Source organism: Halyomorpha halys, unplaced genomic scaffold, assembly GCF_000696795.3.
Source record: "Halyomorpha halys isolate HHAL.00 unplaced genomic scaffold, Hhal_1.1 Scaffold2930.1, whole genome shotgun sequence".
NCBI classification, from domain to species: Eukaryota; Metazoa; Arthropoda; class Insecta; order Hemiptera; family Pentatomidae; genus Halyomorpha; species Halyomorpha halys.
The window spans coordinates 47,209-69,345 of NW_027116347.1; the positions used below are offsets into that span (position 1 = coordinate 47,209).

Here is a 22,137-nt window from a genome sequence, read left to right on the forward strand (position 1 = left end):
GAGCTTATCAGGACCAAAGATAGTTTCAGATAAAAATAATTTAATGTAATAATGTATTATAATTATATTAATATAATTAACTCCTGGGTCTTTGCAGTTAGTTGCATACTGCCACACCAATGAGCTAACCACTCCCACATTTAAGTTTCATAATCTGGATATTTTACCATCTATGAACTCTTTTTTTGATAATTTATTATGTTTTTATGATTGCTGGTCATAATTATATCCTGACAAGTTCATATAATTGATATTCTACTGAAATTAGAATTGAGAAATTATATTTTGGAAATATCTCATAATATTTCTATCGTGATTAGTACAAGAAGTGACCATGATATTTGGTTTTCCCAAAAGCGGCTCCAAAGTTTTCCATTCCCATTACCTAGAAACTCGTGCATTTTTTACTTGATGTGTTTTAGCTCATTAAAATTTATTATACAATAAAATTAGATAGAGAAAAAATAAATTGAGAAAATGTAACAAACTCCTTGTACTAATTGTGATAGATTTAATCTTGTGTATTTTATATAAAAGTAGAAACAAGAAAAAATATTATTATAAATAATTGAATATATTATATTCTATAATTGATTTCTTATCAGTCAGAAAAAATTTTCTTGTTTCTACTATTGCATTTTTTTTTTAAATATGTAAAACTGTGCTCTGAGCAAAAAACCCATGTGCTTATAACAGCATGGATCTTTCTGTAATATTAGTAATAATCCTTAAATTTCATAATAACAAATGATATTTGAGGTGAAAGTCGAGCATTTTTTAAGGTCTTTCGGACTCATAATGTACTTATTGCAGTGGTCGATTTCGCTAAAGCTATCACAACTGAAAATTTGCACATTTCTTTAACAAAAAGGACATGATGCATCATTTTTAAATGTTGTACAAAAATTTCTCTTTAATATTTCTTATTACGCTTTATCTGTAAATAACATACTACTTTAACATATGCACATTGGTTGGGAGCACTGTAATTCTCTATATGACAAATATTTTTTTGCACTTCTTCAAAAATCTCTTATGGCAATAGGGTGCCTCTCTTTTATTACTAATAGGAATATTGTTATTTTATATTATAATAACTTTGTATATTGATAAAAAAAAAAATTATTAAACTTTTTAAATTTTACTATAATTCAGTTGAAAAACCTCCAGAAAATACAGTATTGATACGGATTGCTCACTATTTGAAAAGTTTTTATTTTAATTTATATTATCTGATTATACATGGTAGTAATAAAATCTATTTTTTCTGGGACAAGTCCCTTTATAATGATATTATAAGTAATAATGGGTTGGCTTAAAAGCCTTAATGTTTAAGAAAATAAGTTAAATGAAAATATATAAACACTAATGAAACATCTGCTATTAGAAATAGGCATTAACAACATGGGAGTTTAACACCATTAAACAAAAACAACCTAACTTCTAATTTTTATAATTGAAAAATTGGAAGGTATTTATATAAATTTTAAATTAAAAATAGGAAACATTCATTTACAATTCTTTTGAAATTGGATGAACAAGATGTGATTGAACCAATAGGATTTATTAGTTAGGAGGGTATTGGAGCAACGGATGAAGGTTGGAATGGAAGATCTTATTAGGAAAGATTTGTGGAAAGTTAAAGTTTGTTGGGCCACTTCTTATAAATCTGAATACTGGTAACGGATATTGTAGGATTTAAATAGGATTTGAATTTAAGGAGATCAGAAATATATGATAGACTAAGGGATGGAGTAGTTTGGTAGAGAAAGGATGCTAGGAAATACTTATGAAGTTGGAAGGGTAAAAAATCACTTTAATTTTTCATAAAATTTAGAAACAGGCATGTCCCTGTGGATCCCAAAGATGAATTGTGCAAAACAATTTATTAAACATTTTTATTTTATCATGTAGACTCCTCTATATATCATGCAAGAGAAGTCAAAGTGGGACAATATTAAGTCGGTGTCTGAGAACCTGTGAGTTTCAAATTGTAATAAAATTAAATGGTGAAAAAATTAATTTAGTCACTTTAAATTAGAAAGGGTATGATGAAACATATTGGAGTTATGATTTTCCAGGATAGGGTTTTTTCAATAGTGATTCAGAGGTGTTAGATAGTTGGATTGTATTTTATAGGGTTATTATTTAGGAACAGGTTTGGGATATGAAGAATAGTTTTAAGAAGATAATTGGAACCTATTACAATTGCCTTTGTCTTCAACTTCAGGTTATTGGATACTGCTCAGTGACTTGTGCGATTCAAGTTTTCATATGGCTGATAATAGATCATAAGGTAGATAGGACAGTTATATTTGAAAATCATCAATGTAAATATGTTATTAGGATTTAATAATGCTATCGTGAATGTCAATTATATAAATAGTAAACAGGGTGGGGGATCGAGGTGAACCCTGAGGGACACCACAAAAGACAGACATTGTCTCGGATGGAGGTTGACCTGGGACAACTATATATTTTGGCTGTTCTGAAAATAAAGCTTTAAAACCAATACATAGCACTGTTGAATAAGAAAATATTTTAGAATTAGGTAAGGAGAATGTTATGGTCCACTGTATCAAATACTTTGGAGAAACCAAGAATTATACATAATATCATTTTTTTTTTGTTAACATTAAATTAGTGAAACTAGGATGGATATTGCAATAATTTATTTCATCATACATAACATTTTCCTTAATAGCCTTTCATATTCTCCTCATAAACAAATTTTTAAGTTTGTGAAAAAAAAATTCCTTCTTTATTTTTTATTGTATTAACATTATAGAATACTCAGTTTTCAAAAAATTTCCCAGATAAAAAAAAAACCTGATCTGATGAACATGAGGATCAAAGAAGTAAAATTTTCTAGCTTTGGGCTAGTCTACTTTTAATTTTAGTGCAAAAATTTTCCATAAATATTTACTCGTAATTATTTTTCAAAAATGGAAGTTCTGCTACAAACATTGGCAGTGATGAGCTCAATACAGCATATATACCTGACCTGGAAAACTTAGGGAATGTTTGAAACTGTAAAAATCAGTGAATTTTATAAAAAAAAAAATAAAAAAAAACCAAAAAAAAAAAACATCAGGGAATAGGCTAAGGAACGTGAATACTAAAAAATTAATAGGCTAAGGAACGTGAATACTAATGTGATATCATGAATCAGAACCATTATTTTTCAGAATGTGTTTACATAATTGTGACATTTAAACAAGTATATATATGACACATCAAATGTATACTGTCATCGATTTTTCAAGATAAACAATAATCGATGTTAATAATAGCTCAAGTAATTTTGTTTGTTGTTTATTACCGTATAATGTTATTAAAGTAGAAACGTTAATTAGATTCTTTATAAGTCCTATTTTATTATTTGATTACCTCCAATTTTTTAAAAAATGACCTGGAAAATCAAAAAATTCCATAAAAAGGTTTTGGTAGGCATCCATTATTATGACAGAAAAGCCATGAACAATCATTTGGGCAAATATTATTGACATATATGAGAAAAATATCTTCATATTTACGGAAATAATTTTTGTTCCAACAAAAGGGGAAAAAAAGACTAATAGTTTAAAAAAAAAATTCAGTTTTATGTACCGAACCATAACCAAAAGCCATGTTTTTATTGAATGAAAGTAAATAATCACTAGTCATAATATGTCCATTTTATTCTTTTGTGATAGTTACTTATTATGGATATAGTTATTGATATATTTATTATAGATACTATACCTATGATACTATCAATGATAAAAAAAAGTTCAAAAAGAACACTTTAAAATAAACATGAGGTTAGAGTGGCTAGTTTATTGTTTATTATGCAGTGTATATTTTTTTAACAGTAGTATTTAGACATTATATTTTCTATTATTACGGCAAAATTATTCTTCGTCTGTGATAAGCCAGTTTGGATATTGTTAGGCAACTGTTAAATGATGAATTAGCATAAAAAACTTATTTGTCTAGTTTTAAAACTTCGATCATTAATTTGCTTGATTAAAACAAAAATTTGATGCTTTGATAAAAATGTGCATTTTATTAACACATATGATATATAGATATAGATAAGAGTTTTACAAGAAGGTAACTAAGTTTTTAATGTGTTATATCTAATATATGCTTACGGCTTAGAAGTGATACAAGCATCTTCAATTATGGAAATGTTTGAGGAATATTGGTTCAGACTATAATAAGTTTGATTGCATGAATACTATGCTATCTCAATTCATAAAGCTTAGTGAATGCTTAAAGTATGATTTGTCCATTATTATATTAAGTATATCTTGAATTTTGAAAGATCAAATTTTCTATCAATAAACAAATTCATAAATCGTTGCATTCTTAGCTACAATGAAGCTTAAGTAAGCTAGAATCATTAATTATGGGGCAATCATTAATTCAGATACAAATATCTAAAACAATGATCCTTTAAGTGTTAGTTAATCAACTTCTAAATATATTTTCTGAGATAAACAGTTTATACTTCCATAATAAAAGAATTAAGTTTAAGCTGACTATTAATTTCTGTTAGCACATTTTAACTGCTGTTGTTTTAAAGGAATTCTGAAATCTTTCAATATTTTCAGGACAAGCAATCCATTTTACTTAGTCTAAATTAAAGTTACTCGCTATCTGTAGAGTTATAATAATGATCACGTTAGCAATTAAATAATGGTTCAAAAGAGCAAGATAAACATGAGATTACAATGGTTAATTTAAATGTTATTTTTATTTGCAGTAGTATTTAAACCCGATATTTTTTCATTAATACTGAAATAAATAAATTTAAACTTCCCTTGACTAAAATATTTTATTATTTGTTTACATATATGTTTATTAATTATAATTTACTACAATTTTTTTTTTTGGACTGAAGAAATTATTGTATTTTCAAAATTTTTAACCATTATAGATTCACTTACAGCTCAACTCTTTTAATATTGAATTATATAATTAATATTTATTTAATATTGAGTAATAATTTTCCTGTTAGTTCATTTTTCACCCTATTGTCATTATTGCAATGTGTGCGAGCGTGTTGGTAATTGAATGTGTTGGCTGGGTAGATGGAACCGCGATTCCCTCGACTGAAAAGGATGGGACCACACCTCCTGATGGTAAGCTACTTCTTAAATGCTTTTACATTTTTGCGCATGTTAAGTAATTCTCGGCATGCTTTGATAGTCTGACATTATTAATCATTAACCCTTTGCTTGTATATAACTTTGATAGATCAGGTAAATTGCATCTATCATTGACACCTCAAATATCCATGATCAAACTTTTTATTTAATTCATTTTATAATTTTAATTTTATTCTTTTATTTGAAACTAATATTTAATTACTTGCTTGTTATTTTAAGAAGCATGGTAGTTTTTATTTAATTATTTTTTTAAAATTTAAATTCATATATAATTTTCGCTAAATGAGTTCGCATGTAATTCTACATTTTCAGATGTGTATGATCAAATTGTTATATTTCCAACTGATGCCACTGGCTCAACCCTGTTTCCTCCAATATTTAGGCCAAAAGGTACGACACTTTATTATAACTATTGGCCAAAAAAGAAATAGATTTTAAGTAAAAATAAAAAAACAAAAAAATATTTATATTTAATTTAGAGACTTTGATTTGAGATATTTAATTTTAGAATCTAGCAATTATTCGAAGAAAATACAGTTGTATAATACATTGTAAAATGTAATGTATGTTCTTACTGAGTGATTATGTACTCTGAATAGCTATAAGACTTGGACTTGTTGGAAGTTGATAAGTTGTTGGTTATAAAAATTAAAGTAGCATAAATATCATAAAATGATATTAGAGTGAATCTTCATTCAGTTTCTTCACTGAACCTGGTCCTGTGCAATAAACTTTGTTTGAATTTACCGATTAAAAAGAATAAAACTTAATTTTATGAATAATAAATAAGTTATTAATTATTTTCAATAAATTTCAAAGTAATAATTGCAGCTCAATTTTTTGTTTTGAAAATTAATGGATAACTGCTATGAAAGAATATTTATTTTAAAAAATTACTCGATTAAAAATATTGAACAGCTTTAAATAAAAATTGCTCTTTAAATAAACTTTAGTTTAATGTTTATTTTTTTTTAAACAAATAAAAAAGTTTTAGGGATAAATGGCCACTACGGGCTGGTGTAACCTGTATATGATAGTTGCCATCACACTAGGTCCGGTGTGATTGTTGACAGTACATGTATTGGCAGTGTAGTTTACACAGTGACACAGCAGGACCTGTCAGAGCCACTGCATGGCTGAATTGTATAATAGTTGCTGTCGTGATAACATTTACTGTCATGACAATAACTGTCACTCTGGGTATAGCATGATAGCTGGCAGTACATATTACGGATATTGGAGCAACTTTTATGAAAAAATTACTGCCATGACAGTACTGATGCACTAGATATAGCATGATAGCTGATAGTGTGGGAGTGAATCTCTTGCAGAGATGCAAGCAGCAGAGATATGGCACTGAATGTAAAGTCCCCAGAATTGGAGAAATATACAGGAGAAACTAAGAGAGTTTTATATTTGTGAACGGGGAAATAGTGTTGCCAGGGACAAGTGAAGTGTTAGTTTTCATCCCTGATATGAAAGACAGTGCTAAAGGAAATCTATTAATTGTAAAGGTTGCTAAAGTAGATTTTATGTAATTTAGTTTGTATTCTCAAATAAACCAGAGATTATAACCAATAATAACTCGCGATATCACCCTTAGTAAAATTGAAAATCATAATATTTTAATCTTTCATTTATCTTTAATATCTGATTTTTATGAAAATAAATGTTTGTTCTGAATTCTAAACTGAATTCGAACATTTATTATAACTTTCATGACAGTAGTGTAGTGAAAAATTTGTCTCACTAGGTATAGCATAACCTGTGACAGTATATGTTAAGACTGTTCAGGTAAGCCAAGTTAAATAATGCAGTGACAGTCACTGTAGTAATTCTACTGTCACTTAAGGTCTGTTTATTAGTCATAACATTTTTTATTAAAACTCATGTTAATCAACAAAAAAATTAAATTGGCGCCCACCACATAACAGATAACCCATAAATGTAACCAGAGATACAAAAAGTTGAAGACCCCCGCATTAGGCCATGTTTATCGAGAGGGATGTTCACCCTTATTTTTTTCATAGTTTAATTTTTTAATGCATGCTCATATTATCTTTAATTTTGGCATTTGTTTGCTATTTTGTTATGAAATTTTTTTGCATTATTCTATTCTTACTCACTCTTATTTGAATTCAAGTATTTTTTGAAGACATAATTATTACATTTTCTTTAAATTATACACCCTTTGTTATTATTATTTTATGTTCTAATGCTGATATATTATATCTATTTAGAGAAATCTTTATTCTCCAATAATAAAAAATACATAGATATATATAGTATATAAATATTTTCTTCAATGAAGGCTTTGCTTACCATATAGTTAAAGTTGAACCCTATTTACTCATTCTCCTCAAGATCCAGACATAACTGATTAATTAAGTAACTCTTGATGATTCATATATCTTATATGTCACGTAAAAATTAAAATACAGTGCAAAACTTAATGTACAGATCATTTGTACATTGATGTGTAATTAAGGTTAATTTATTACCAACTATCTGACCCGGCAATGCTTCGCAATTGCTATATTTGAGGATGTATATAGATTTAATGAACACTATTGATAATTTTTTATAAATAATTGTATTTAGTATAAATTAAACATTTCAATATACTTTATTATTATGATTTAGTAACATAAATTAAAGCAATACATGGAATAAGGAACGAAAATGAAATTTGTACTGTTAGTTAGACCAACAGATATCTCAAAGTGTGGTAAAATGATAACAACTAATTTCACTGTAATATCATTAATACTGATCCAATTTAGGTAATATTTTCTTATTTTTTTAGACAGTTTGATTATCTATGGTATTGTCATATATATACTACATAAAATATAAATAATTTTTGAATAACAACCCTCACTGTGCTTCAATATTGGTACCATATTGAGAAAATTCAGAACGACTGACCTATCAAAGTGTGATAATAGATTTTTTATGAGTGATAAAACATTTAAAATAAATCGTTTCGAATTTTTTTTTTTAATTTGAAACCAACATTTCATTCTTATGAGTGCATTAAATCTAACTTTTGTTAATGTGGATTAAAAGAGCAGACATTCCACTTTCCGACGGATCTATTAACGTACGGATTGAATAAAATGCAGAGGAGTTATGAACGATTATACGAACAATAGTCACAGGAAACAAATTTTCAATTTTCAATTTCTTAGTAAAATGAAATTTAGCAGTTTGAGACGACACTAAAAACAAACATGATATGCTTTTTTCGAAAATAAAAAATTTGTTGACATACTTCACTCCGAGCCACATAGTGTTTTATAATTTTTTGTAAATATAATAAAGCTTAATGGAATCAGTGATATTTTTTTATTTTTCCTCGGAAAGAGACTGATCGATTGGTATACAATAACTTTGAAAAGAACATATACTTTCTGAGGTACAAACCAAAAACGCTTACTTTCGTTTATAACTTTTTTTCTACTTGATAATTCGGGGATCTCACTATCTTTAAACCTTCCCATGGTGAAAGGGAACATTTTAAAAAGACAGCATGTAAATCAGTCTTGTGATTCGAAAGTTTATTGTGGACAAAGATTCGACCATTCTCTTATAATTCCTACCTTTTGGCCAGTCTGCAAATTCTCAAGGATATTGTATTTATAATATCATAGCTAACAATATCATTAAAAAGTTCCTGACTATTCTGTCTTTGCCAAAATATATCTTATTCGATTAACCTTTTTTTATCCACTATATTTAATTTATGCTATTTAATATACAATATTGTTGAGTGATACCTGGGCTATGAGAAAAAAACACATGAAGACAAAAATAATTTTATTGTATTGCAAAAGCCCAACATATGCACAACTCCCTTTTTTTCTTTTTACACTCCTCTCCAGAAAAGTGTCGTTCACGAAGGACCAATCAAATGGATCAGTTATCTAGGGTTTCTCTCCCCAAGGAGATAACCTCGTTAAAATTTATTAGTTAGATATGTTTAAATTAAGTAATAATAAAATGAGCAAAGCCTTCATTGATTAAAAAATTCATATTTAAAATCAATCATTAATTTTACATTTTTCTTAACTATAATTAGTCAAGGTTTTTATATTTTAGTTTTTACAACCCATTTAGTTTATGTTCTGTAAACAGGACGAATCTAATACTTTTTAGGAGATCATATTACATATTTTTAATCTGGTTTGAGAAATTCTTTTTGTATAAAAAACTTATTAAAGATCCTAATGACAGTTCCAGTAAAAAGATAAAAATTTTAAAATAGCCATTTTGTTTAATTAGCCCTTTTTACAGAACATCATTTTTTTTTATTCATTTTTTAATTAAAAAAAAAAAAGAAGTAACTAAGATAAATATAAAAACAAAATATATTTGAGTAGAAGATGATTGAGGGTGCGGTCAGTGAAGAGCACAATTAAGTAAAAACTTATTTACTAGTGCCAACGTTTCAGCCAGAATTTCAGGCCTTCATCGGGGCTAAGAACAAAAGCAAGATAACAACCATAATGATATAATTACAAAAAAATAAGAAGATAACAGGTACTATAGGTACATCAGTAGTATTGCAGAAAATATATAATGTAATATTATAAGAATATTGAAACAAATAAAAAAATAATAATGTAGATATAAGAATCAACTAAATAAATACATGTACAAAATATTGTTTACTACTTGTGCACCTATATTATCTGTTATCTTCTTGTTTCTTTGTGATTCAATTTAATTATTATGGTTGTTATCTTGTTTTTGTTCTCAGCCCTGACGAAGGCTTGAAATTCTGGCCAAAACGTTGCCACTAATTGATAAGTTTTTACTTATTTGTGTTCTTCACTAACCGTACCCCCAATGATCTTCACATATATATAATCAACTATTAACTCTTCATTATTAAAAAAAAAATTATATCTGTTTATTTAAAAATACTAATAACTTATGTTAAATCCCAATACTATTCATTATTAAATATAATAGTGTTAATATTTTTTTTAATTTATTCTTTTTTTTTTTTAAGTTGTTAGTTTGGAATGATAAAATAAGTTTCTCATTTAAACTTTAAAATTTTATTATTGTATTTTTTTTTTAATTGGAAAAACAAAAATAAAATCCTAAGTTTAAACTAAGTGTTGTCACGAGTAGTTTATAACTATGATAATATTACTTTCATTATTATAAAAATTAATTTATTACAATTATTTCACAGATAGTCTTGAATCTCTTATTTGGAATCATAATTTTATTTTATATAAATATTTATCTGATTCATTCACGTTTCCTATCCTTTTTGAGTACTTATTATATTTTATTCGTCTTTACAACAAATATTTAAATAATTGCTAATTGTTATTTTAAAGGTCCACGCCCGGGGCCACCAAGAAACGTCACAGTAACAGAGATAAGTAACGGCTTTGTCATCACTTGGCAGCCACCGATAGAACGAGCCAACTTAGTCAACCACTATACCATTCAATATAAAACAGATGGGCCTTGGAAATCAGTCAGCAAAGGTCAGATAAGACCAGAGGACACATCTTATCTAGGTAATGTTGAATTGTTCGACTCAATTACTATATATTAATTCTAATCATAGAAATAACAATTTTTTCGAAATCCTACAAAATACTACCTACAAATGTTAATTGAAAAATGAACCCTTTAATCTTGTAAAATACATACACATATATATAGTATTCAAGAACTAAACATACGGAGTTTGAAAAAAAAATATTTGATTGAAAAAAGATAGTAGACAGTATGAAGTAAATTGTCGGAGGATAGTCCGAGTGGCGGTCAATAAAGGTATCAAAATAGTCAAAGAAAACTATTTATTGTAAACATCATTATTTTATGTTATTTATTATCCAATGTTATTTAATTATGCTTTTCATTGTATAACTTATTTTTATTTTCTTTAATTTACTTTGTTCATTTTTACATAAATTTTAAAATATTTTAAATAATTTTTAGCCATAACTTAATTAACTTTTACTTCATGTTATCTATTACATTACTTTGTTGCATTATTTTTATTGTTTGTACCTTTTTTAGCCCAGATAAAGCACTGCAAAGTAGGGCGAAACGTTGGTTCATAATAGTTTTATTACTATTTGAGTTCTTTTGACCGCACCTGTACTATCTTCCTTTTGTATTTTACATTCTATGTTATGTATTTTTTTCCAGTTATCTTTCAAACTCGACGAGTATTAAAGTACCTATTTATAAAAAAAAATAAGTCTTATTGCCACTTGCCTGAATGTTCTTGGGCAGAACAGCAATAATTTCCAGTGAATAAGTGTGCCTTCTGCTTTTTTCGCATTAGTTATATTAAATCAAAGCCACGGAAAAATAGTTAATGTACCAAAAAATGTCATGTCCCCACCACCTTCATGAGCTGTTTCATCCATACCACGTTCTTTTAATGCCAATGAATCAACTATCAAAAAATCAGAAGAGAAAATCAGGAATTCCACATGGACTGAAAAACATGTCAAAGCAGCTAGATCAAAAAATAAAATGACTGAAGTTCTTAAACCATAACCTAAGCCCGATAATAATTATTACTGCATTCATTAGTTAATTACTATTAACTACTGTTATTCATGGTTTATATATTTGTGGCATATTTTCGGAACAATCCTTTTTAAATAAGGAAATTTGGCGGTATATGACCATAAATCTTTCAATGTTCTCTTGAACAGAATAGAAGATTATGAACCCTGTTTATAATAAAAAGAAAAGATATGGTTTCTTATTTTTTTTTATTTTCTTATTATTTCAACTTTCTGAGATTTCTACTTTAGTTTCCAAAATTACTATATACATACTTTTTTTTATTACCACTTGAAAATACTCCATATTTCTAATAAAAGATTTGATGTTTATTTCTAGTGAAAAACCTGGTTGGCGGTAGGACATATTATTTCCGAGTTTTCGCATACTCTGTGAAAAGCTACGAGAGCTCCGAAACTGTAAAGTTTTCAGTTCCGGCAAGAGTAAAACATAAGGCCATCACTGCTGGTGTCGTTGGTGGGATACTTTTTTTTATCGTTGCCATTATACTTTCTGTATGTGCTGTAAAAATTTGCAATAAAAGAAAACGCCGGAAACAAGAAAAAGGTATGTTTACGTTTAATTTTTAATAGGCATTTACTCAGTTAATTAATCTTATAATTTTATTTGTTCCTGACATAAAATATTTTGTCACAAAACATGTATAGATTACTATTTTTTTTAATAATTGATAAGTTCTTGTTATTAATTAGATACAATTTTTTTTTTACAAATACAAATATTGTAATTGAGAGTAACGAGAATATTTGTTATTACAGAATATAATATGGTTGCATGTCGTTTATCTGATGCGAGGAACGGAAGTTCAGCAGCTCCAGTTAGCCAAGTGCCTTTGAAAAAGTGAGACTCGACAAAAATTAACTATTTTTTCCAATAACTTTTAAAATCTTCATGACGATTGTCAAATTAAATAAATTAATACTGATTAAACACCTTCTGTTTATTTCTTTTTTTGGCTTCATTATTTATCCTATTTCATTTCAATATAACTATTGGTGTATGTAATTTTCAGACATCTTTACAACTTTAGTTTAGTTTTTTAACTTGGTAGAACTTATAATATAAATTTTTTTTTTAATATATTTTATCTGGCAATATTTTATAATGAATAAAAATAACTGTTTTGTACTACAAGGCATCATGAATATGAAATCTTTATTTTTCTTAAAAGAACATAAAAATATAATTTTTACTTATAGTACTTCTTATACTTGTTAATCTTGACTCTAATCATTATGAAAATTGAACAGTGGCTAAGAAAAGTATTGTTGCATTTCATTTTCACTTCCTATTCTAATACTATTTGATCAGATAATTACGATGGTAACAACCACCAATTAAAATTAAATTTATATGATGAGACCTAAAACAACCTATTGGTATCCATCAACAATCTATAGCACCTATCAATTGGTATTGGTACTCGTGAGAGAGGCCTGGCAAATGAACCTGGTTGTTCTTTTTTCCAACTTCTATCGGTTACCGAACAGATTGCCACCTCATTCTAACTCGAATAGGTGTTAAAATTTATCTCTCAGCATCCCAAGAAATGAATATTAACTCTCCTAAGTCAATATCAGACTACCATACTCAACCATCATCACCTCAACCTTTCCATCTGTTTTAATTTTCTCAATGAACATTAACTTGCCCATATTGCACCGATTACCGTAAGTTGTTTCAAGTTTTATTGCTTTAAAATTAAGATTATTTGTTGAGCACATCTTTACTTATTCATTTCAATAAATATGATGATAGTACTGTACAAGATTATATATAGCATTAAAAACATTTTTTTACTTAAATCTTTAAAAAACAAAACTTAAATTTGAATATGATGTTGGAAAGAAGTTGTTTAAAAATTTAGACAAGATAAAATGAAGATTAATTTTATCTTAAGTAAACTTCATTCTAATTTTTTTTTCTGAGCGGTAGGAAAAAAAATTCATCGAATCATTTAACAACAGCCCTATCAGAACAAGAGCCAGGGAGAAAAACAAAACCGAACAATATTTCATCCAAATTTTTTATTACTATAATGAAAACATAGATACTACTCCAAAGTGATGAGTCTGCCAGCCACAGATTGGTGAAATAAAAAATGGTGACTGTTTCAAAATGTTACAAAAACATTTAGGGCTCATGTTTTAGAGGATTTACTCTACTTTAAATAATGTGCCATGAAATTTTTTAGTGTTGTAAGTAGTTTTTAAAATATGAGGCTCCAAATGAAAAATTAACGAAAATTTTAGGTTTTTCTGGGAATAAAACAAACTTCAGAGGGTGTGCATCTTTAATACTTCAATATTTACTTTTACAAATGAACCATTTTCTGAAAGTAAATTTTTTTTAAAGAACTCAAAAATGAATTTTTTGTACCTTCAGAATAACTGCCATTTTTTACCCCCCCCCCCCTCCCCATAGCTATGGTTGGTAGTCATCAATTTAGACTCTTGTACACAGTTTTCATTAAAGTAATAAAAAATTTAGAGTGAAATAACTTTTTTTTTTTCCTTTTGGGCTCTTGAAACCAATGGCAAAATTTGTTGCTTAAACAGAATAATAACATCAGTACAAGATATAGTTGTAAAACAAGATTCTAAAGAAAAACTTTTTAATATCTAGGTTGTAAGAAATTGCTTATTCTCTTATTGTACAACTCTGCCAATGTCTCTGATCTTTAAAATTAATATTTCGATATATATTGTTTAATTTTTTATAATCATCCCACTTTTCTTCAATGCCATATAACATTGGAGTTATAATTTTAGACAAGATTTAATTGGGATATTTATGTTACCAAAGGGAGAAACATTAGTTGTGCCAATACTTTTCAGTCACTTTATTTCAAAATTTGTCATTAAAGTGATTAAGAACGATCAATGATGAAATTCAAAATAATATGGACTTCAAAACAGTTATTTTTATAATAGATTTCGTTTTCATTTTAGGTTTGACCAGTTGAACATCTTCAGCTTTTTTAATTGCTTTTATTGTTTTTAACATTCTTGGTTATTTTAAATTACACTGTTTTGTAAACTGTTTACTTAATCTCTAGATTAGCTTAGTCGGGTTTCCTTATTAATGCTAATTCTTCAGGGTAATTTCTTTTACTTATTAGACTAAAGATAATTTTTTATTTCAAAGATTAACTTACAAAACTAAGTTCTATTAAACTCAACTAAAGTAGTTACAAAAAAAGAAATAGATAAAAGTGTATAAAATATTCATAAATTGTTAATGAGTTGATAATGTTAAAAATTTACCTTGATATGATCATGAAGATAATCAAAATGCCTTGATAGCTGACTTCCCTATTTCTAAAATCAAATTATTGATTGTTCACACAAAAATATAAACATTTTACCTACTAAATATCCTAAAGTTTTCATTAAATAACATTTGCAAACATTTGGTAAATTAAAGATCTATTCCAACAATCACTTCTGACTTAATATTACTACACAGATTTTTGGCTCTTAGAAAACAATGTAGCCAACTTATGGAATTAACATTTTTAAACTAACAATCAATTAATACTCAATATTGCTAAAATTATTTTTAAAACTCTATAATAGTTTAAAAATAATACAAATAAATATTAAAGAATTTTTAAAACTTTAAGTATTATAATAATTTAGTTTAATATTAATTAAACTTTCTTACCTATGAATATTTGATATTGGTAAAATTTTCTTTATAATTCTCTAATATCTTAGAAATAATTAAATAAATATTTTAATTCCACAATAATTTAGTTTAATATTGATAAAAAATATTCAATAAGTATTATAAAATGGAACTGCGACTGTATTTGTTTTTAGTAGGTTTAAAATTTGACAAGTAAGAAAATTATATACTGAGAAGCAAAAAAGTAGTTACCCTTTTTTATTTGGTTTCAATAAGCTAATAATATCTTCACAATATTTTATAATTAACAAAACCCATGTAATATAATTGAAAATAAGCATATATAAAAAAAGTTTTCTTATCATCCTTTTATTATAGCTTAATTTTTTTTTATTAATTCTTAAAAGATGTATTTATCGCTGATTTGTTTCAATAGTGGCGCATCTTCCAAAAAAAATTTTTATTTTATTTTGAAATTATCATATTCCAAAGTTAGTACAGTAGACTGCAATTTCTTTCTTTACTGAGTTTGTCTTACAGATTTTCCTAAACCTATTAGAGTTGTTACAAATTAATTCCTGATACATCAAAATATAACAAAAACATTATTTTTGTCAGATGTGTCACTATGCAAAGTAACAATATAATCTTACATTAGAATGGCATTTAATTCTAAAGTTAGGTTTATCTTAAATTCATGCTAATTTTTCCCATAGTTGTTCCAATTATCAAATAAAAGTATTTTCCTGTCATTTTAAAACAATTTTTGTTGCTTTATGGATGATCATTTTTATTTATTTATTTTTTTGTCTCTCAGTATAGTTAAAATAATAAAATAAACTAAATATTAATATATTTTTAAAAACTTTGATTTCTAAAAGTACTCACAATAAAAAAAAAATGGTAATTTAAAACGCAAATATCTTTTTATCCTTATGTCTCACTTAGTTTACTTTTTTCTGTTTCAGCCCTCAGGCCATTATCAAGTAGAATCTAAAATATTACTATTTTCTACTTACATTCTATTCATCATATAACACTATATTTCTATTATTATACCTTACAATGGATTTGTCCAAGTTTTAATTTTTTCTTCCTATTGTAGGCTACTGCAAAGATATAGTAGTTTAGACATAAAAAATAGAAAATTATTAATTAAATTGATACAACAGAAAGATGAAATATATTAAGCCCTGTAAATTGTTGATAACATAGATATAATTTTAACGTCATGAAGGCTGGTTTTTTGTCGACTATAAACTTGTATATTGAAAAAATAAAAAAAATTAAAATGATGGAATAAGAAAATTAAAATTTTTAAATAGATAACCATTTTTTAGAAATTTATCAAAGTAAAATATGAAATTAATTGATAAATATATTTGTTTTTAAAGATAATTAACTTGGACATAGTAGCCTGTGATAGGAAAAAATTTTATACTTGGATAAATCATTTGTCAGATACGATAATAGAAATTTAGTAATGGGTAAAATGTAATTAAAAAATATGAATATTTTAGGTTCATTTTGATAATGGCAGAGAGCCGAAATGTTGGTGAAAAACAAACAGAATAAGAGATAAGAATCAAAATATATTTGTGTCTTAGTTTAAGTTACCTAATCTCAAACAAAAAATTAATACATAATATATCAATAAACTTAGAATTGATAATATAATTTGGGTTTATAGATGTGATAATGATTTATTTAAACTATATTTAGTATAGATAAAGAATTATTTACTTCTTGTAGGGTTGTTGGATCCTATCGGGATTACAGCCTTGAGTTGCCCTAGAACACCACAGTAAGCTATATTCCATATCTCTATTCCCTTTCACTTCAAGCTTGCTAATCGCTTTCACTGTTTCCCTTACCGTAATGGCACAATATTTCAATTTAAAAAATAAATTGTAGTATTTAAAGTATTTGGAGAATTATGAATACTTCACCGAAGAATGTTTTTTGAAAGTGTCAGTTATTAAGTAAAAAAAACACAGCTCAGCATGAATTTTTGTCCGGGTTCTAGATGTCAATCAACTTTTCTTCCGCATTTTATTTTTTCACATTTTTTTTTTTTGCTTTTGTAGAAACTAGAACCAATTTTAAGCTAAATTAGCACACATTTTATCAAATGACATTGATTAACTCCAAAAATATGAGCCCGATAAAATAACTTGCGATTTGAGTTAATAAAATTTACAACAATTTGAAATCAAAACAGCCTTTACTTTTTAAGATACTACTCTTCAAACATTGACCATTTTCCATAAATAGTCAAAAATTGTTGCAGTTGTCTCTTATTTTGTCAAAAATATTCGTTCTAAAAAATAATCAAGTAAAACAAATTCATTTTAAAATTTATTATCCTTCATTTCAGCACATGAGAGAGCTTAGCACTCTCTCATTCAATGGTTCTTTTCAAAATGGCGGACAACTTAAAATATTGGCGGTTGGAATTTGAGGGAAAAATTGTTTTTTACTTATTAAATTCTAATAAAAATTATTAATATCAAATAAAAAATGGATGTATAGAACAAAAAGAAATGATTAGATGCAAAACTTAGAAAACTGTCCAGTAATTTTTAAATTTTTATAAAATGTACATGGAACACATGTACATTACAAATACATTCTTTGTATTCTGTTCACCTATTTCACATTTTATATCTTTTTTTATTCAAATTTAATAATTAATACTAGAAGTTTTTTTTCCCCAAGTTCACTTGTTTATATTTTATAGTTTATGCCCATTGATCCAAAATATTCTCTTATGGTGTGAAATTTTTAGTTAATTAAATTTAATTCAAAATCGTTTTGCATGATTGTTCTCATGTTTTTGGCAATATTACACAAAATAAAAGGCAATTATGACAATTTATGATTTTTCATCGAAAATGGTCTTTAAACAGTCCCATCGTAAAAATTGATAGTGGAACAGAGCTCATTTTAGTTTCTAATTCTGGCAAATTTGATCAACTTAAAAAAGTGATCCTATTCTGTCTAGAAGATAGTTTTAGATTTATTTAGTATCAATTGAAACAAGTATGCTGAAAATCCAACATGTCTAACTAGTTTTAACAAAAGCAAATTTTATGTACAGAATCAAAATTTTATTTTTGGAATAGAAACAGAAAAAAAAATTATACCTATGGAATTAATGTGATTAAATTTTATAAATTTTTATGGTTTAGATTTAACTTAAATCAACAAAACATATATTAATTGTAATTTCTGGCTCTTTCAAAAAAACAAAAACTGTATATATTTAGACATTTTATTGTGTCCCACGAGTCTGTGCCATTTGTTATTCCTTACCATTTAATGCTTGCCGTTTGTGTTGCTTATGCGCTTTAATGTGTATTTTTTTTGTTCTCACCCTACTAATAACATTTACCAACAACTCTGCAAGATCATAATGGAGTATGCATTCCACTTATTCCACTGTTCATGTATTGTTTGTTTTGTTGTAATTGTTTTGTTTTTTTACCATAATAATTATTTTGTTTTATACATTTTTATTTACCATTTCATTAAATTTTATGAAATTTTGTATTTTATCTGCTGGCCACACCAGGAGGACTAAAGGTGAAGAGTTAGCAGTCTGTTGAAACAACTGGTACAATCAATTAATGCATGAACAGAGTTCAAATTTTCGAATGATTTAAAATTTGATTTTTGTTATACATGTATAATTAATATTAATTTTCTCATATCTCCTTTAAATACTTTATAAATTCTTCTCAATTATGAAAGTATATTATTTTCATCTTTTGAAAAATCCCTATTTTTTTGTTGGAGGTAATTTTATTTTTAAGAAATGTTATTGTATCCACTGTATATATATTTTAACTTTGTGTAATGAATGTTACTTCGAACCCCGTCATTATTTGTAACAAATTAAAATAACTGGTAATTAAGGAGGACCGATACATTGTGGACATAAGGTTTAAGAACCCAGATACAGTTCTTTAAAAAAAGGTTATTTTTTGAACACGTATATCTTCATAACAACTTGAACGCATGATGCTTATTTTAAAGAATATTTTATGTTCTTTGATTTATAAACGCGTAACATATACATAAAAGTGCATTGTTCAGGAGTTATTTGAGAATAACAAAAAACATTTCAACAATTTCAAGATTTTTGTGACCCCCACATAAAGCACATGGAGAAATCTTTAATAAATTCTCTTTACATGCATATTAAGAAATTAAAACCATTTCCAGCTGGCCTATCTGACTAATAATATAATATAGATTGTTCTGTAGGCATAATAATTATCTATAATATTGTTATATTTTTCAATATTCTATACATATATATATATATATTTTTTTTAGTTTTTAACGTATTAATGAAATATATATAAAATCCATCTTTCACTCTGTGTTAATTAGTCTAATAAATTTTAAAACTCTTTATTTGAATCTTCTGCTGCCTCTTTTCTGTTCTTTAATTTTCAATAGAAGTTATATTTGAACAATTTTTCTTTTAAAGTTCTCCTCTTCTAACCTTTAATATTCAATTTATAACACTTTCAGTTATTGCAAACGGACATCATATATAATAAAATCGTTTTTGCATACTAATGCACTAACAGTACTATTTTCTATAGTCATTACTGCGAAATCTATGTTTTCAATGATAGTATTAAACTATCAGCTATCGGTCCTTCTTATCTGTGAGTGCATGAACGAAAAAACCTTGCATGTTTAATTAAAAGTCTATAATTCTCCCTCCCCATCCGCCCAGTTTTCTTTATAAAAATTATGGTAACTAATAAATATGTTGATATAATTGCACCTTTGGTTTTAACGTCATGCTTGAAATGTTAAATGTTAGTAACTAACTGTAAGTGTATCTGTATGTCTTCAGAATTTACTGATTAACCAAAATTAATAGAATTATTGGATATGAAGCTAATTATATTTTAAGTTTTGGTTGAATTCATTATTTTTTAATGAATATTAAACTAACTTTTTGATATTATTGCTATTGAACTGAACAATGGGTAGACAATAAAAATTAATACAGTCGAACCTCTTAAGCCCAGAATTCTCTACTCCCTCAAACAATATGTAGTTCACTATTTCTTTAGGTAAACCAATTTATAAAATGTTTGGAGGACGCAACTTTATTGCCCAATATTTATTATTATTGTTATTTTTACAATTTATTTTACATCCTTTTTTTCTTTTTGTGAATCAAAAGCTTAAATTTAATTTCAATGTATTTCTTAACTAATAATGTTGATAAAGATTTTGTTATGTACTATCTTAATAATATGAGATTATTATATCAACATAACCATTTTTTTATATGTTGTTTTTATAACTTTTTTTTCTGTAGTGTATAAGGGTTGCTATGCAAAGCTCTCTGATGTTCTAAAGTTTCAATTAATATTTAAAAATTCAGCTAAAAGTAATCATGTTTGATTTTTTTTTCTTTTTCACAATTTTAATGTGAACTGCCAAATCTAGTTTAGGAGCACATTGGTGTTGTTAAGAGGTTCGACTTTTATTATTTCAAAGTTTATTTTTAATCAAAAGATTTAACACTCAAAAATAATAAATTCAGATCAGCCAAAATATTCTTAAGTTTATTGCAAAAAGAAACATTTTTCATTGATTTTTGTTATTATTGGAATTTATTTTTTTATTTTTAATGTACAAGTAGTCCCTGAGTATTTGTGTCATATGTGTTTTTCAATAGTATTCTTGTCTTCTTTTTTTTTCTTTTTATTATGATCTTCATTTTTATTCTTGTCTTAGATTTTTAATTATTAATTTAATTTAATTACTTTTTAATTTATAATGTTGAAACAGCATTTAAATTGACTCATTAACTGGGGGTAGTTCTCATAGTTTCAGATTATCTGAATTTTTTAAGAATATTTGATTACTCTTACTATTATTATTATATTATATGTTGGGTAGCTGTTTGTTAATTTTAAATTTTTTACCTTTTAGTTTATTGAGAGATTTTGAAGAATTTTCAGCTTTTTAGTATCGCACATTACATCTCAGACATTGCTCCTAGTAATATATTCTGGTTTAAGCTGGTTCTGGCCAAAAAATGTTAGTTTGTAAAAAGTGAGGGCTTCATATTTAAAAGAAATATATTAAGAATGTTCTATATCGTCTTATGGGCAGTGCAATAGTTTTTTGAGGTCCAAATCTAGACTCATTACTTATCAAGTTCTTATATTATCCAAAATGTTGAAACCATTGCTAATTTTTTAAAAAAAATTTCTATTGATATTTCACTAAATGCATACTTTTTCAGCAAACATATACAACACATTTTCAGAGGGATCAAATCGGCTTTGTTTTATGACTTCTTATTATATTTTTATTAACTATTTCTTTTAAAAAATAAATCTGAGTTACTTCCTGGTTGAATCATTTCATTACTCTAAAATTGTAGTGAAAAAATTTAGTAATTATTCAGTACTTAATATAATGAAATAAGGAAATGATATATTAATATTTATATACAATAAATATATTCATATACTACTGATATTTATGTATATATCAGTTGTTAAAACATATGTTTGTTAAAGGTAAAGTTATAATTATAGTTATTCATATCACGTGAACAGAGTGTTTAATTCAGTTTAATAAATTGATTTAAGTAATACCGTAAACTAGACTTTAATAAATTGAATATGATACATTACATAACATAAATAACATGACATAAATAACTATGATTATTTGTTATAATATCGTTTCTTGTTTTACACAGTGATTCTATATAAGATCATACAAAATA

General features: G+C 26.3%; 1 protein-coding gene across 1 annotated transcript in view; it reads left to right on the forward strand.

Moving 5' to 3' along the window:
• The window catches only part of LOC106691761 (protein turtle), a gene marked incomplete at its 5' end in the record, with an annotated part of 53,335 nt that overhangs the window by 25,695 nt on the left and 5,503 nt on the right, over positions 1-22,137 (forward strand). Inside the window, 5 exon segments of the mRNA XM_014437637.3 lie at positions 5,079-5,129; positions 5,469-5,546; positions 10,514-10,699; positions 12,048-12,275; positions 12,488-12,569. Coding sequence (XP_014293123.1) covers positions 5,079-5,129; positions 5,469-5,546; positions 10,514-10,699; positions 12,048-12,275; positions 12,488-12,569 — 625 coding nt within the window.